Genomic DNA, 15033 nt, shown 5'->3' with positions numbered 1-15033 from the left:
CATAACATCAGAGAGGCTAGGAGTTAATCTAAAAGGCTTTTCAGAGACACTGAGCTTTGAGCTAGATATAAAGATGAGGTGAGGCTGGACTGGGCACATAGGAAGTAAGACCAGGCAGGGGTGGTGACCATGGGGAGTCTGCAGTTGTGTGTATGTGTTCTACCCACTGCTTTGTCATTTGGAGCCTAGGAAATTAGAGCCTACAGCTTTCTTTATTGTGTCCTGCTGGTCTCAGAAACTTGCTGTATGTTCTACTGCCTCTGTCTGTGATTTGGTTGATGTGCAAACTGTTAAGTTTAATTTGGAGCATTCACTGGCCCCAGTTCTTAGACTTCTCTCTGCACCCTGCTCCATCTCTGTGCTCCCTCAGACTATGTGTTAGAGCTGCTCTGAATGCCTGTGAACTTCTTAGACTCTAACTGATTCTTCTTTCTCTGTCCTACTGCTGCTACCTCTTGACTTGCCTGTCCTCACTCAGTGCATGATGGGAAAGGTATTAGGTTTACTGCTAATGAGGACATTCAGCCGGAAAAGGGTACGTTATACACCATGCAGATGTGAATCTAATACGGGCTAATACTGTCCCCTGTGAACTAGAATGAGCTGCTTAAGGTGGGGCTGAGGGAACCAGATGTCAAAGGTCAGAGGTTCTATCCCAAGTCTCAGAGTTGGGCAGTGTATTTGTATAGTCCAAGATGGGGTTAACAATAGTTGTCTTCAGAATTCCCCCACCACTCCATCTGAGGACAAAAAAAATTTTATCTGGAGTGCAGGGTACTGGGGTTTTCCCAAAATAGAGTGAGGCCTCTACTGAGGGGAGCCTGCAGACTGGCCAGGGGGCATTGGGGAGCTGTGTGTGGAGAGGTCCAGGTTTGAGTAGGAAGAAGTCACTGTGTGCAGGGCAGCCCATAGGTGGGAAGGAGCTGCTTTGGGCTGGATGGAACCCACATTGTTCTGCTGAGAAACCATGGGGTGGACACAATTCTCAGACAAAAATATAGGATGGCGGCACTGTCCTTTCCCATCATCTTTCAATGAAAAATTCTTCAGCCCAGGAGATAAGACAAGTTTGGAGAACCTGAGAGATTTCAGTTGTAGTTTTGGAAGAAGTTTCACCTAAAATGTTGTCACCCTGACTTGTATTTTTATACACAGCCTCATTCTTCATCCCCTTTCTTATCCTTTCCCCGTGGCTCACATCCCCATAGCTTCTGTGGGTGACTGCTTCTTGCTTTAGGGTGTAGGATAGTAGCCTCCCAGCTCTTGGTTTTACCTGGAGTAACTGGGCCTAAGGTCTTCAAGTTCTCCGGTAGGGAACCATCTGTCCCTCTGCCCACCAGGGTCCGGTGTGGATGATCCTGTGGGAGAAGTCTCTATTCAGGTGGACTTGTTTACACATCCTGGAACTGGGGAGCACAAGGTCACAGTGAAAGGTGAGTGGCATGGATGCACAGGCTTGAGACCTTTTCTTGCCCAGTGGCCCCATCAGTCAAAGGCAGGGACTGCTTATCCCAGTCCTTCAGCTTAGCCCTCCTCCAAGGGGAATCCCACCTGGGGGCTTAAGAACTGGGAATGCGTGATGGGTTACCTCACAGGTTTCCATATTTGTGTAGTGGTGGCTGCCAATGACCTCAAGTGGCAGACAGCAGGTATGTTCCGGCCCTTTGTCGAAGTCACCATGGTTGGCCCTCACCAAAGTGATAAAAAGAGGAAGTTCACAACCAAGTCAAAAAGTAACAACTGGGCTCCCAAGTACAACGAGACGTTTCACTTGTAAGTTATGGTTGGGGGATCTAAAGGACTTTGGGATGGGGGTGATCTGTAGAATAAGAATTAAAGAGAGGAGAGAAGGGATGGGCTGGATGGTGGCTGGGGTGAATTCATTTGAGGACGCCCTCATCTCTGGTCTCCTATCTTCCATCTACCCTGTGCTCACAGCCTCCTGGGAAATGAAGAGGGGCCAGAAGCCTATGAGTTGCAGATATGCGTGAAGGATTACTGCTTTGCCCGGGAGGACCGTGTGCTGGGGCTGGCTGTAATGCCTCTGAGGGATGTGGCAGCCAAGGGCAGCTGTGCTTGCTGGTGCCCCTTGGGCCGTAAGATCCACATGGATGAGACAGGCATGACCATTCTCCGGATTCTGTCTCAGAGGAGCAATGACGAAGTGGCCCGGGAGTTTGTGAAGCTCAAATCAGAGTCTCGTTCTATGGAGGAGGGGAGCTGAGCACCCAGACTCCTGTGCCGACCAGAGGGCACCAGTTCCACCAGTCAGGGATAATAGGAGTTACTACATAGTCATCTTAGATCCTCACAGTCAAGAGGCTGATTCATTCAGTTAGGAAAGTTTAAGGGAAAATCTAGGGTGGTGTGAGTGTGGCTTTTCACAGAAAGGGTCTGAATCCCTGACCAGCAGGTCTGTGGTGCTAGGAGCTGGGCTGTGGGGCTTACCACACAGGGAGATTTTTCATGGAGGGGCAGACATTTCTGAGAGTGTCAGCCATTCTTGGTAGAGATCCTTCCACTCCCACACCCCTTTTTTCCCCCCCTCCATACCACACCTAATCCAGTTAGATCCATATATACCAATCATTAGAGGAACATGTTTAGAGGGCCTGGAGCTTGTGCCTAATGAGGTAAGTAATCCGTTGAGTCTACAGGTATTGCTGAGCCCTGTAGTCTGAACTGGAGTATGGCCAGGGCAGGAACACACAGAATAGAATGCAGACCATCCGTTGAGCAGAACCCAGCAGTGTAGAGTAGCTCAAGTGAGTACAGGGCATTGAGACTGAACAAGATATCTTTCAGCAATGAGCTATGCTAATCCCTTCCCCCAGATTAGCTCTCATGAGTAGAACCAGGTTCACATGGTGCTTCAGAGGCCTGAGCAGAATTTCTTTGGAACCCAAGCACCAGGGGCCACCTGCCCAGGAGTCTCCCTACCTCACTCCTTTAGGAAGGGGAGTGATGCTTCAGGACATGAAAGGCTCTTAAGTATACATATCTGAGAGCTAGTTGAAGAATCCAGGAGAGAGGGCTTCTTCATAGATAAGCCCTGAACAAAGCCAAAAATTGTGGAAATCAGTCTAGAAGGAGTCCTGTTCACCTATGGCCACTGCCTTTTGGTGGTCCTTCCCCTTGCAGACAGAATCTAGCCTTTGTCCTCACTCCCTTTCATTTAGGTCAGCTGCTGTCCCCCTCATAAACCGTTCAACTCTACAGAAGGAACTTAGACTGTGATCCCTCTGTACAGGCTAGATTGGGGGGGGGATGGGGAGCAGAGGGGGAGGGGGGCTCAACACTCCCAGGGAGTCATGTGGACTTCCCAGGCCCTTGCCCAGAGATGTGACATGATCCTTCAGTATCCTCATAGCAGCCTCTTGGACTTCTTGAGGACTCTGCATTAGCCATTACATGAAACAAGAAACGAAGCATCTTTGCTGTTTTAAATTGTATGTGCCATTGTTATAAGAAATTATTGACTAGTCTGTAATAAATTATCTTGTAGCAGCCTTTGGGATCTGGTAATTCCGGTAAAGTGTGGAAAGCTGTAGAAATGACTTTCTAATATAATGACAGATTTAGACCAGCGGCTCTTTCCTCCTCTCTGCAGTCACAAGCGGAGGAACCTAACACAGCTAGGGGAAAGGGCAGATTTCTGAGAAAGGGGGCGTGGTGGGCGGGGGCTTGGGGAGGAGGGGTGTGGCGGGAGGCGGGGCTCTCTCTGGGCTGGTTAGTGGGGCTCCCGGGCACCTGCGCAGAAAGGTGCGTTAAGATGGCGGCAGTTCCCTGGAGTCGACGGCTGCGGAGCGATGGTGAGAAAGAGGCGCCCGAAGGTGGCGCCCGAGGAGAGGTTATAACCTTCTCCCTCCCAAGACTGAAGAGATTGTACCCCTCTTATCGCACTCTGTGTATTTCCCAGTAGCTGTCTGTCTTTATGCTTTCTTGTAAACTGTTCTCCCAATCCTCCGCATCCCCATACTGGAGTATATGCGTTTCCTAGAGGCTTCAGAGACTTATCTGCCCAGATACCTAGCAGAGGGGATCTTCCCCCACAAATTCCTTCCCGAGGGTATCTGTCTAGTTAATAAAGCAGATATCCCCCAGACCCCCAGTCAAGGTACATTCCTACTAACTCAGGGAGTTTTCTGTCCACTTTTCCAACACTGTCTCTCAGAAGGAAACCGTGAATCCTATACCATATTTGACTTGAAAGTGGCACGTTTGCTATCATTCTTCTCTCATATGGAGCAGGAAACCTACCCCATAAGGAAAAGTCAGACTCTGGCTGATAGCCTACAAAAGACTTGCATATTTGAATTAGTAACTAACTTTTAAAAAACATTTAACATTTAAAAAATGCATATTTCCTGCTTTGGGGGAAAAACTGGAAAAACTTAATGTACCCAAAAAATGACAGGTGGTTGGAGCTCAGAGCAACTAGCAAATTAGTTTTCTACAGTTTATATAGACTCCAGGGACTTCTCTGGTGGTGCAGTGGTTAAGACTTTGCTTCCAATGTAGGGGGAATGGGCCCAGGAACTAAGATCCTGCATGCCACAAGTAATGGCCCCCAAAAAACACTGAGTAGACTCCCATTATTCCTTATTTTGTCATACTGGATTTTACATTATTTACCTGGTGCCTGGGAGGTATTTGAGTTTGTAATCCCTGATGTAAGACTTTGGGTAATTTTCTGTACCAATACTCTGAGCTCTTAATGGAAACTAAAACCCAAAGAGTCTGGATATATGTTTAGGTTATCTTTGGTTTCTGTGATACCCTGATTAGTATCAGAGGTCATACGAGTAGTTAAAACCCAGGGTGAAATCTGTATTAAAGTGTTCTTCATAAGAGAATTCAGTCAGAAGAACTGAAGATGGCTTCTTGGTGCATTTAATCTTGAAGAAATCATGTGACATCTCTCTGGTGGGGCCAGGCTGAGAAACAAGATGCTGTTTCTCTGAACACCTGGTTTTAAAAGGGCCTGACTTTGGTCTGTACTGAAAGTGATGTCTTAAAAGTGCTGTCTCCTTCACTCCAGACCACACAGATGGTAACTGTCCTCTCGGGGGGCGGGGGGAAATAACAAGCCTTGTTGTATCAAGAGTTGGAGGTATTCTGCAGACTGTATCTAATCAGAAGTGGAATAGAAGTACCTTTAAGTGGATTTTTTTTAAAAGCAAAATCATTTCTATCAGCATAAGTGTATAATTCACCTAGTCATTGTGAATATTTGGGCTAGCTCCATGAATAAACCCCCCCCCTTTTCTTGAAGCAGCATGGCTAAGCTAAAGAAGCAACATGGAGTAGTGGAGGTGGTATTGAAGTGGGAGTCAGAAGACATGAACAGGAGTCTCCGCTCTGCTACATACTAGTCAGGGGACCTTGACTTTGAACCCTTCAGAGGCTGTTGTTTGCATCTGTAAAACGGACTATGCATCCCTGCTGTGTCTACCTCAGAGGGATCAAATGGGCTTTTTAAAATTGGAAAGCACTTTGAAAACTATACATTTTCTTTAGGTGTATAAGGGATTATTATCATTATTACAAATGATCCTCTGAGCTCTGATAACTTCCAAGGAATTTGTCTTTCTGTGTCCTGGATTCAAAATCAATAAATATGTGCTGTGTGTATCATATGTACCAGGTACTCACCTAGGCATGGAGCCTAGTATTGAACAAAGCAAAGCCCATATGAATTCAGGAGTGAGTAATCATATTGAGTGCCTATTAGGTACCCAGTGCAGTATCACAGCCTGGTGAAATAGTAGGCAGAGATTAGATGATGAACCTAAGTCTGCAGCTGTATAGCTGTGAGAGTCTTTCCCTGTATGAGCCTGAACCTTCCCATCTGTAAAGTAAGGTGGTTAGACAAGGTAAAGTCTTCCCTGGTGGCTCAGTCGGTACAGAATCTGCCTGCAATGTGGGAGACCCAGGTTTGATCAGTGGTTTGGGAAGATCCCCTGGAGAAGGGATTGGCAACCCACTCCAGTATTCTTGCCTGGATAGAGGAGCCTGGTGGGCTGTATAGTCCATGGGGTCACACAGAGTTGGACATGACAGTGATAACATGGCTTCTGTAGTGACCCAGACAGTAAAGAGTCTGCCTGCAATGCAGAAGACCTGGGTTCAATCCCTGGGTCAGGAAGATCCTTGGGGAAGGGAATGACTACCCACTCCAGTATTCTTGCCTGGAGAATTCCATGGTCAGAGGAGCCTGGCAGGCTACAGTCCATGGGGTTGCAAAGAGTCAGACATGACTGAGTGACTTTCACTTCAGACAAGTAAAGTCTAAGGTTCTCTTGAGCTAAAATTTGTTTGTTTGGAGATTAAAATTGCTCAATTTCCCTGCAATGAGTTTATTGTCCTGACAGGATGGTCAGACTAACAGAGCCAACCAGTCTTAGAACTAAAAGGACAACAGAGTGCCAATGTCACTTGAGATTCAGCAGAATAGTAACAGCAGTGTTGCTCTGTGGGTAATAGAATGCTTAGACTTCTTGGGACACCATGTAGACATGGAAAGATGGGAAGCTTCAGATTAAAGGAGAGGAAGGAGACTTGATTGAGGACACTGGAAATTTAATGAGTGGAAGAACAAAGGAGAAGAACATGCCATTTATTGTTTAGTATATCAGTCAAGAGTCCTTGTAGGAAAATAATTGGTGGATTCAAAAGAATTTAATTGAAGAGAGTTTAACCAAAGGATAATTTACAGACATATGATCATTGTTAACAAAAACTAAAAAGAAATGATGAAACCCAACAGTGGTGAATCAGTAGCACTCCTAGGCCTCAAGGGTAAGAAAGGAGAGTGTTGTTACTAGGGCCCAGTGAGACCTACAGTTTGGTAGACTGTCTGACAGGAAGCTGTAGGCTTAAGTGTTAAGCAGCCATTATAAGGACTTAGACGAGGCAGCAGGAAAGTAAAGAAATAAATGCCCTAACCTTTCTCTTCTTGCCCTCTGGTCTCCAGCTGGTACCTGCAATTGACAAAACCCAGACAGATGCCCGGGGCAAGGTAGTTTGGATAATGTAGTTTATTGAGGTCAGCTTCCCAGAGCAGGGCAGAGGGAGTTGGCTGGAAGGAGGCCCAGCAAACAGAATAACCAGCATACAAGATATCTAGGGGAGGAAAAGTCACCACTATGGACTCTTTCTTTCCAAGGAAGTTATCCCTCTGTTCAAATTCAAAATCTACTCTTAGGCTTAGTCTCTTTAGCTGTCATTGTCCAATATTTTACTCAGTCCATGGAAATGGCGGTAGTATTGCCTTTGACCTAGAGTGATTGTGAGGATCCTGTGATGTGACACATGAAAGTGCCTAGCACATGCTGGAGGCTCAGTGTATTTTAGTTCCTTCCTTAAAGCATGTGCCTAAATGGCTTCTTGGCTGAAATGCTTTTCCAGTCAAGACTTCAGAGGGTTGCTGGAACTGGAGTGAATGAAGGGGAGAATACCAGGAGATGAAGTCAGAACTCTAGCCCATTGTAATGACTTTGGCTTTTAATCAGAGTAAGGTAGGAAGTCATTGGAAAGTTGTGTAACTTCTGATATCAGGGTTCCTATTATTCACTAGGGCATCACTTGTTCATTTAAAAATATTTATTTAGAACATACCACATGCTATGTACTGTTTTAGGCACTGGAGATGCATTAATATGTAGTCCCTACCCTCAAGGATAATACGGTCTTTAAAGGAGACAGATGACTTCAACTTAAAGTATAATATTAAGATATGAGTAAACATAGAAGCTCATAATAAGGACATCATCCTTGGGGCATCTGAAAGACTTCCTGAGCGTGATGATGTAAATTCAATCTTTCCCGTAGAACTTGGAAGTGAAAGTGAAGTCGCTCAGTCGTGTCCGACTCTGCGACCCCATGGACTTGTAGCCTACCAGGCTCCTCTGTCCATGGGATTTTCCAGGCAATAGTACTGGAGTGGATTGCCATTTCCTTCTCCAGGGGATCTTCCTGATCCAGGGATAGAACCCAGGTCTCCCGCATTGTAGACAGACACTTTACCATCTGAGCCACCAGGGAAGCCCTCAAATTAAATCTTTCCCGTAGAACTTAGCCAAGTCTAAACAGAGGGAAATGAAATTCTAGGGATTTGGAGTAATATGTGCACTTGAGTTTAAAAAAAAAAGTAATTGGTGATGAGCTGGAAATTGCAGGTAGCTTATATCACTGCATTTTGGCTTTGTGTAGGACAATGGTTAGAGACAAAACAGAGACGTAAACAGAGGCCAGATCATGAAGAATTTATCCTAAAGGCAATGGTGGGTTTTTAAGCAAAATGATAAGTCACTCTGGCAAGATGAAGAAGAGTCAGTTGAAGTGGGGTTTAGGTGGAAGGTGGGAAGGTACAAATCTGCTGGAGACTATGAGGCTAATAATGGTGGCCTGAACTTAAGTAGAAGCTTTGGGGATAGTGATAGAGGACTATTCCAAGTTAACTTTTTATTAATGAGGGAGAAAGTACAGAACTTCATGATTAATTGTTAAGTGGGAGAATGAAAGAGCATTGTTAGAGATGACTCGGGTTTCATGGCATGGACTACTAGGTAGATAATAAGACTAGTAATAGATGTCCAAAGACAGGAAATATAAGAGAAAGCACAAATTTGGGGTGTGTGGGCATTGAGAATAAAGGTGATAATGTCAGTTTTGTAAATGTAGATTTTTCATTGTAAAATGCATGTTATGTTAAATATACCATTTGAAAGTGTACAATTACATGACACTAAGTATGTTCACAGTGTTTCACAACCATCATTACTGTCTGGTTCCAGAACTTTTTTATATAATTGTATTTATTTATTTTTGGCTGCACTGGGTCTTTGTTACTTTGTGTGGGCTTTCTCTAATTGCAGCAGGCAGGGGCTACTCTTCGTTGTGGTGCGTGGGCTTCTCATTCCCATGGCTTCTCTTGTTGTGGAGCATGGAATCTAGGTACACGGGCTTCACTGGTTGCGGCACACGGACTCAGTAGTTGGCGGCTTGTGAGCTCAGTAAGCGCAGACTCAGTTGTTATGTTGCAGGGGCTTAGTTGCTCCATGCTGTGTGGAATCTTCCTGAACCAGTGATTGAACTTGTGACCCCTGCATTGGCAGGCAAATTCTTATCCACTCCATCACCAAGGAAGTCCCAGAACTTCTTCATGTGCCAAGAAGGAACGCCATCCCTATTAAACAGTCACTCCTCAGTACGTGTAGATTTTGAGGCAATTGTGTGACATCCACATACAGATGTTAAATAGATATTTGAATATGTACTACTGAAGCTCAGGATAAAAATTCAGGCTGAAGATACATATTTTTGAAGCATTAGCATACAAGTAAGGGGTTCTCAACCTGGGGCCTATTGTCTTGAGTGAGAATCTCTGAAATGTCCAAATGCATAGATTTCTGCTCTAGAACAGATTGTCTTGTTAGGTTACTAGCCAAAACTTCTTTCTGAGTGATCTTTTTTGGCTGTTAGGTGGGTATAGAGAGTATCATTTACAAAGTCAACAATAGGGAGTTAACTAAATTGCCATAATTTACAAGTGTGTGTGTATCCAGTATAATATAGAAAGTGTGAAAATGAAAGTCACTCAGTCATGTTCAACTCTTTGCAACCCCATGGACTTCTCCAGGTCAAAATACTGGAGTGGATAGCCATTCCATTCTCCAGGGGATCTTCCCAACCCAGGGATCAAACCCAGGTCTCCCACATTGCAGGCAGATTCTTTACCAGCTGAGCCACCAGGGAAGCCTGGGATGGGTAGCTGAGCCACCAGGGAATACTGGGATGGGTAGCCTATCCCTTCTGCAGCAGATCTTCCAGACCCAGAAGTCAAATCAGGGTCTTTTGCATTACAGGAGGATTCTTTACCAGCTGAGCTATCAGGGAAGCCCAGTATAGTGTAGACTTTCTGATACACAAGCAGTTCTCAAAATATTAGATCTGAACAGCATCAGCATCACCTATATTTGTAAGAGAGATAAATTCTTGGGCAGCACCACAGACCTGCTGAATTAGAATCTCTGGTCAAGGGCCAGAGGAGGGGGGAAAGGAGGGCACAGCTACCAGGTGATTCTGATTCATATTAAAGTTTGAGAAAAACTGTGGTGGACTATTCCTGGCCAACTCTTTCAGCCCAGTAATAAAACATGAGTTCCTGGTTTTCTCATTATCTTATATGTAACAAAATCTTCATGGCAACATTTTGCAATGGCTAATGAATTCCTCATGAAAAAGTTTTCTTTGAGTACTCTTGTCCATCTGTGACCTTCTCTGTCATCCCGAATCATAGATACAAATATTAGTATCTACATGCTCTTTCCCCCTTTAGTGTGCAGGAGTTATCTTCAACAACTGTAAAGATTGTTTAATTACAGATAACTGTGTCTATCTATAAATTGTAGACTGTGAACAGTCTAACTGTTACCTAACTGCTGGGGAAAAGAAAATATTTATGTGAATACCCTTTATTTTCTACCTAGTCCTTTGTCTTGGAATCTCCCAGTCTTCTGCTGAGTCATATCCTTGGCTTTGAAGAATATGAAATGAATCTCACTGAAATTGCACCATTCTTTCTTCTCTACCCCTGTCAAGGAATATACAGCTGCATGGCCGTGTCTAGAGATGCAGTATATACAGCTGCATGGCCGTGTCAAATCTTTGTGTCCCCTGGAATAAATAGCCATAGTCAGGAAGAAATTAGAAGCCACAGACTGATTCTGAAGAGAATTGGACTTTGTCATCAAGGCCAGTCAAGGAAAATTTTCAATTTCTGCCAATCCAAGGGTTAAGTGAGGCAGTGCAGTATTTTAGTCGTCTCTGTCTTTCTAAGAAGACTGTATACTAATTGAGGGCATGGATGATATTTTTTTGCATTTTTGACCATGTCTTAACTAACATGTACTAGGCACTCAATAATCACTTGCCAAATTTAATTTACTTAATCCAGAAGTTAGAATATAAAGATTTAAATTCTGGCCCTACCTTTAAGCCACTGAAAGTTAACTTAATTGACCTTTGATTTCCTCATCTCTAAAATATAAGTTTTGCCCTGCCTACTTCCCCTGTATAAAAATCTAAAGGGAAAATGTATATGAAGTACTCTTTAAAAAAATAGAGAGATCTGAAAATGTGAACTTACGTAATAATTTTATTTGTGTGCTCTCTACCTTAGAGGAACAGTTGGTTCATTCTGATTGAGGAGAGAGAATAATATAGAATGGTGAGCTAGCAGTCAAGAGATACTGGTTTGAATCCTGATCGCCTTTAAATTCTTTGGGTCTTAGTCTCCTTTCATCTCGAATGACAGAGCACAGATCAGGTTCCCAGCTTTGGATATATATAGGAATCCCCTGATACTGAAAAATACAACTTGCATTGACTTGATTTAGTTGGTCTAGGATGCATGTTGGGTCTTGAGATTTTTTTTTTTTTGGTAACTCCCCTTTATTTTAAATCAGCATAGCTGTTTATTCAGATTAAATTTTATATGGGAATCCAGGTTACAAAACATCTGTCAGTAGGGCTTCTGCAGTCACTTTTTTAGGACTTTAAACTCTGACTACTGGTTCCTTTTTCTGATATCCCATTTTATAACTCCTAAGGCTACATGGAACACTGATAGAAAACCATTGAAATAGACAATTTCCAAGATCTTTTCCAGTTCCCAAATTAGGTTTTGGCTCTATGTCTACTCACAAGATCTCTGTCCTTTTTCTTAACACCGGCCTGACTTGGAGGTTGGCTTTCCATTTACTTCCTTTTCATTACCCTGGCTTTTTTGCTTCGAGGCGATGAATAGTCTAAAATTCAGTAGGCAAAAGCACCTCTAGGGTATCTTGTCATACCTCCCCCTGAACCAGTACATCCAGGGTGGGGGCCGGATATCTGTATTTTCTACAAAGGTTTTTCAATTGTCTTTGAAACAACTGATCCATGAATGATACTTTTGGGAAAGATTGTCTTAAGAGATTTTGGGTCAAATGTAAAGCAGCAATGAATGATGAAATGTGGGGTCATAGTAGAACACTGGATTTCATCCTGAACTCAGTGCCAGGTCTATCAAAGAGGAGCATCTGGGCATTTAAGGCTCTAATTTATACTTCAGAAGTAGGCATGTGACCAGAATTCTCAGTAACCGCCACAGATCCCTACTTGACAATCACCTCTTTTTTAAAATCACTCATTAAGTTTTATAGAAAGAACACAGCTGAGCATCGTTCTGTTGGACAATCACCTCTTCATTTGGGGCCATGTGTATAAGAAGGATGATATAGAATCATGGTCACCAGGGGTCAGGCAAGCAGGATTCAAATCTCTATCACTGTGACTCTACCACTCTCTGATTGTATGTCCCTGAGCACGTCTTAACCTTAAACCTTGTATTTTTCCTCTTTCAAAAAGAATAATACCCTCTTCTTAGGCCCGGATTTTAGTAAAAATTAAACAAGATGATCTACGTAAAGCATATAGGAAAGTATCCAGCACACAGTAAATTTTGTCAAATTGTAGGTATTATTCTGTCAGCAGGGCCTGAGCTAACTGACAAGAAGTTTTTTGTTTTATTCTTAGGTGGTGTTTCTCTGAGATTAAATATATAAAACCTTTTAATTCAGGTAAGTGCTTAGCTCATATCTGCTGAGATACCCAAAGTTCAGTAGTCAACAATAGTATTTACTTAGTACTGCACTGTACCACGTTCTACTCAGAAGCCAGGAAATTGGCAGCTTGTGCTCTCAGAGCACTCATAGAATTGAACTGAAGCCCACCAGGAAGCTTCTTACAATTTTATATTTCCAAGAAACTTCTTGGGGCAAAACTCAGACTTGACTTCGCTCTGACCTGGCTTGAGACTATTTTTGGCTACAAAGGTGGGAGGAAAAAAAAATTATAGAGTTGAAATTATTATAGAAAGTTTTTGGTTTTAACCACTGATGATATTAATTCACATTTGAGAGGAATGTTTCAGTGTTCTTTTCAGAGGGCAATGAGAGGGATGTTCTACCTATAGACTTGAGGCACAGGTAAGTACTTTAATTTTGAAGGTATTTAAGAGAGAAAGCCGAAGATCTGCTGTGATAACCATGGTGGAAGTGTCTTTAGCAAAAGCTAAAGATGAGAAAGTGTTCTTCATATGTGAACTTGCAAGGGGAAATAGAAATAGACCAACAAGAACTTTCACTGGGCTAATTGAATTAATTGGGATTATTAACATTCTATAAAATGAATCATGATTTGAATACTCCTCCTGTCATTAGTCCTTTTTCCATGTGAGTTTAAGGTAAGATGACCGAAGGGTTTTGTTGAACTTGTTTCTCTTTTTATAGAGGCCTAACTTAATAACTAATTTCTTCAATACCGGACCATGTACTTTGCATTCTTAGTGTGATAATTTGTCATATTAATATCATTTTCTGATATGGCTATTTTGGAGAAAGCTTAGATTTTCTACCAAGGTTTGGAACTAAACTCTTGACATAATTCCAACAACTATTGATTGCTGTTTGGGAGGATTTTCTCTAACGGAAAATCTTCTCTTGTAGTTTTTTGTGGACATACTTGCTTTTAAAGAATTTGAAAAACAATAAAAGAGCTATGGGATTTCCAAAGAGTGTGTGTGTGTTTGAAGAAGAGAGGAAGTTGTTTTGGGTTTGGTAAAACAAAATCAGTTCCATTTGAATTACACTTGTTGTTATAATTTTAAAAGCTGAGCTTTGAAGGATGGGTGGATGGATTTTAGCTAAATAGAGGAATATGAGGGTTGTATAAAAGAGAATTATCCTGAGATTGAGAAGGGAGAGTTGTTTAATATTTCACATGAAACCTTATGTAGTTTGAATTTTTTTAAGCTTATGTATACTCCATGTATATGCAAGAGGTTATATACATTTACCCAAATACTGCCGTTAATGTCTGCATTTGTGGCTTTCCAAATCCTACGGTGTTTGATTTGACTCTAATTTTCTTCCGTAGGAAATTTCACTCTTCTTGGCCTGTTCATAATCTGTTTTTGTCTAATGATGGCATCAGCACATTTGTGCCTTTACAGACATACTATCTGGTTAAGATCTGTGCCCATCTTTGTCTTGCTCTGTCTTTATGGGAGCCTGTAGTATTTACCGAAACACATTTTTAGGCCTGAAGCTGTTTTTGCTTAATATCCTTTAATATAGGCTATTGGCATAGTGCCAAAGCATTGTTCCGTAAAAGCCAGTCTGAGTTTGGGGCAGAACAATGAGATTGAGGTAAAGCTTTGATTGTCTGTCTCAGTCCAAGGACGAACAAATTTTACGGTCCGTAAAGAGTCTTAGCTCTTTAAAAAAAAAAAAAAAAAGCATATTAAGAAAGTTTTAAAAGCTTAGGACCTTTCCCCAGAAAAAATACACAGGTATAGACAATTTTAGAAGGTTCACAAAGTTTCTAGAGTTCATCTGTCAAGCCTTGGCATTAAAAAAAAACCAAAAACTAATACTAAGAAGTGAACAAAGTGTATATCCTTAAAGTAATTCTGCATAAATATTATATCTCAAGCTTTTAATATATATTGAACATCATTAAGTTTAGAGTTATACCTGAAGTAAAGATAGTCTATATTCTAGAATTGTGTGCCTTACCTGTCAGATCTTTCTTAGAAGGGACCACTGGCCCAAACTGAGGGTTTTAGAAACAGGACTGAATTTTTTAAAAAAAATGCACGTCCTCTACATTTCAAGGACTCCTAATCATAGGACCACCAGGGAACTCCATCTTTTCATCTTTAAATCTGAAACTCTGTACCAATTGAACAATAACTCCCCTTTCTCCCAATTGCCAGCCCCTGGGATGGCAACCACCACTCTTCTTTCTGTCTCTATGAATGGGACTACTCTAGGTGCCTCATAAAAGTATAATCATACAGTACTTATCTTTCTACGACTGGCTTATTTCACTTAACATAATGTTCCTAAGGTTCCTTTACGTTGTAGCATGTCATAATTTCCTTCCTTTTTAAGGCTGAATAATATTTTGTTATATACATATGTG

The 15033-nt window shown here is 42.3% G+C and overlaps 1 protein-coding gene across 2 annotated transcripts in view; it reads left to right on the top strand.

The window, feature by feature from the left end:
- UNC13B (unc-13 homolog B) overlaps positions 1-3517 on the top strand; it is a 211927-nt gene extending 208410 nt beyond the window's left edge. The window contains exons 37-40 of one of the 2 annotated variants that reach the window (XM_005900762.3): positions 479-535; positions 1341-1433; positions 1614-1773; positions 1939-3517. In XM_005900762.3, the coding sequence (XP_005900824.1) occupies positions 479-535; positions 1341-1433; positions 1614-1773; positions 1939-2224 (596 nt within the window). In that variant the 3' untranslated portion in view covers positions 2225-3517. The remainder of the gene's footprint in view (positions 1-478; positions 536-1340; positions 1434-1613; positions 1774-1938) is intronic. The other variant, XM_070375689.1, reaches the window with a different exon arrangement.
- Positions 3518-15033: the final 11516 nt, after the last annotated feature.

Source organism: Bos mutus, chromosome 8 (genome assembly GCF_027580195.1).
Source record: "Bos mutus isolate GX-2022 chromosome 8, NWIPB_WYAK_1.1, whole genome shotgun sequence".
NCBI lineage: Eukaryota > Metazoa > Chordata > Mammalia > Artiodactyla > Bovidae > Bos > Bos mutus.
The sequence above is the reverse complement of the archived record's forward strand: the minus strand, read 5'-3'. Positions and strand labels throughout refer to the sequence as shown.